This window comes from Malus domestica, chromosome 02, assembly GCF_042453785.1.
Source record: "Malus domestica chromosome 02, GDT2T_hap1".
NCBI lineage: Eukaryota > Viridiplantae > Streptophyta > Magnoliopsida > Rosales > Rosaceae > Malus > Malus domestica.
In genome coordinates this window covers 25,960,670-25,962,344 of record NC_091662.1, presented here as the reverse complement: position 1 = coordinate 25,962,344, position 1,675 = coordinate 25,960,670, and the positions used below count along the sequence as shown (strand labels likewise).

The following is a 1,675-nucleotide window of genomic DNA, read 5'->3' as shown; positions in this document are numbered from 1 at the left end:
GCGAGATCGAATTTAGACGGAGAGGGAGACTGAGACGGCGAGATCGAAGTCCTGCACGAAGTTCTAAACCCTAACCCATAACATCCTGCAGTAGAAACCAATGTCGAGGAAGCTGAAGAACGGCGCCGTTTCTTCGTCACTGAATGTTGAAGACAGCATGGAGCGTGGATTTGGAATGACGTCATCGCGATCTTAGAAAAAGTTTTGGGATCTCTGATCTTTCTCTCCGCATTCTTCTTCTGTGGTGGTCGTGATGGTACTGCTTGCCGAAGGATCGAGAGAGGACTGCTTGCCGAAGCTGAAACGCAAGTTGTTCCTCTTGGGGTCGAGCGAGGACTGGCGCTGCACTTGCTGCTGAAGCTGGTGGGCAGAGAGGGCGGAAAATCCAAGAGAGGTTCTGTTTTGTGTTCCTTTTCTTCTTTGACAGGTCGTTCTCCGATGGTGAAATCCGCATCACCGTTATAAAGGATGATTGTTGTTTCATGCAGCCTTCCTGGTCAGCTGCTCCTTTGATGTGCTCTCGAAGATTTTGTCGGCATTTCCAACCTCAAATCTATCTCGCCTGTGATGCTCTTTAACCTCGTCAAGGGGCAGATTGCTGTATTGAGGCAGAACCAGGCGTTCAGCAAACTCGATGCAGGAGCAGGGGACTGATTTAGTTACACCATCCGCAATTTGGAAATGGATTGATGGTGCTACTGTTGAATGGTGGTGTGATGGAGGTTCTTCGGGTTGTGCTTGCGTTGTTGCAGCTGGTTGGCGATTTGGAGCTGGATCGGCAGGGGGTTGGCTCCTAACACCTTGTTGTGGCTGCGTAGGGCGAGGCCTTGGTGTCGATTGTGCGGCAACATACTGCAAAAGTCAAATATTCTCGTCTGACTATAGCTTGCAGCTCTTTGCCAATGCAAAATTGCCATGTCACCAGCTCTAGTTCTTAGTTCCAACAAGTTCCTATCGATTTCATTTTCATGCTTCGCAAGATATGGTCTAAAGAAGGAATCATACACATAGCTCGTACCCTTTGTTTTAGGAAACCACAGATATATGACGAAGAGCAACTTAGCTTCGCTATACATTGGAACCCATGAAACAAAAGCATAACCGACTCTTTCACAAACAGTCAAAACAGCCACCAAAATCCAATACTGGCACCAAAAGCGAAGCTGTTCAATCTCTGGCTTGTTCTTTTCAACAGTTTTGTAGCATTCATAAGCCGGATAAGCATACCCAAGAGTCATCACAAGTGTTCTGGTGAGAAAGGATCCTATCATCTTTTGTATACCTCTCGAAGACTAATTTGAAATTTGAACGGAATCAACGGATGGAAAAGGAAAACACTGAAAGTGAAATTTACTAGAGAACTCGAATCGCCGAACAGTTCAGAGATCGCCGCCGTAGGAAACTGGGAAATGGCGCCGCTGTGTTCGACGACCCTTATCTCCAAAAAGACCGTTTCAGCCCCAAGAACGTGAAACCCAGAAGAGATGTTTTCCGACCGGGTCGGTAGCCGGGTCGTACGTCGTGCTTCAGAACAGTGGTAGGTTTAGAGTTGCAGTTGAAGAGATCGGCCTAGAAGAGACGGAGGCATGACTCTGCTCCCTCTACTAACGCTCCTAGATGATTCGTCTCGCCTTCATCCTTGAGATCCTTGATGGTGGCTTGGACGATGTAATCA

At 47.6% G+C, this 1,675-nt stretch overlaps 1 protein-coding gene across 1 annotated transcript; it reads right to left on the bottom strand.

Annotated features, from left to right (window-relative positions):
- Positions 1-480: 480 nt before the first annotated feature.
- On the bottom strand, positions 481-1,238 carry LOC103409605 (putative HVA22-like protein g). Its single transcript, XM_070812455.1, has 2 exons — positions 915-1,238; positions 481-852 (listed from the first exon to the last, which is right to left on the bottom strand). The coding sequence occupies exons 1-2, from the start codon at positions 1,236-1,238 to the stop codon at positions 481-483; spliced, it is 696 nt and encodes a 231-aa protein (XP_070668556.1).
- Positions 1,239-1,675: the final 437 nt, after the last annotated feature.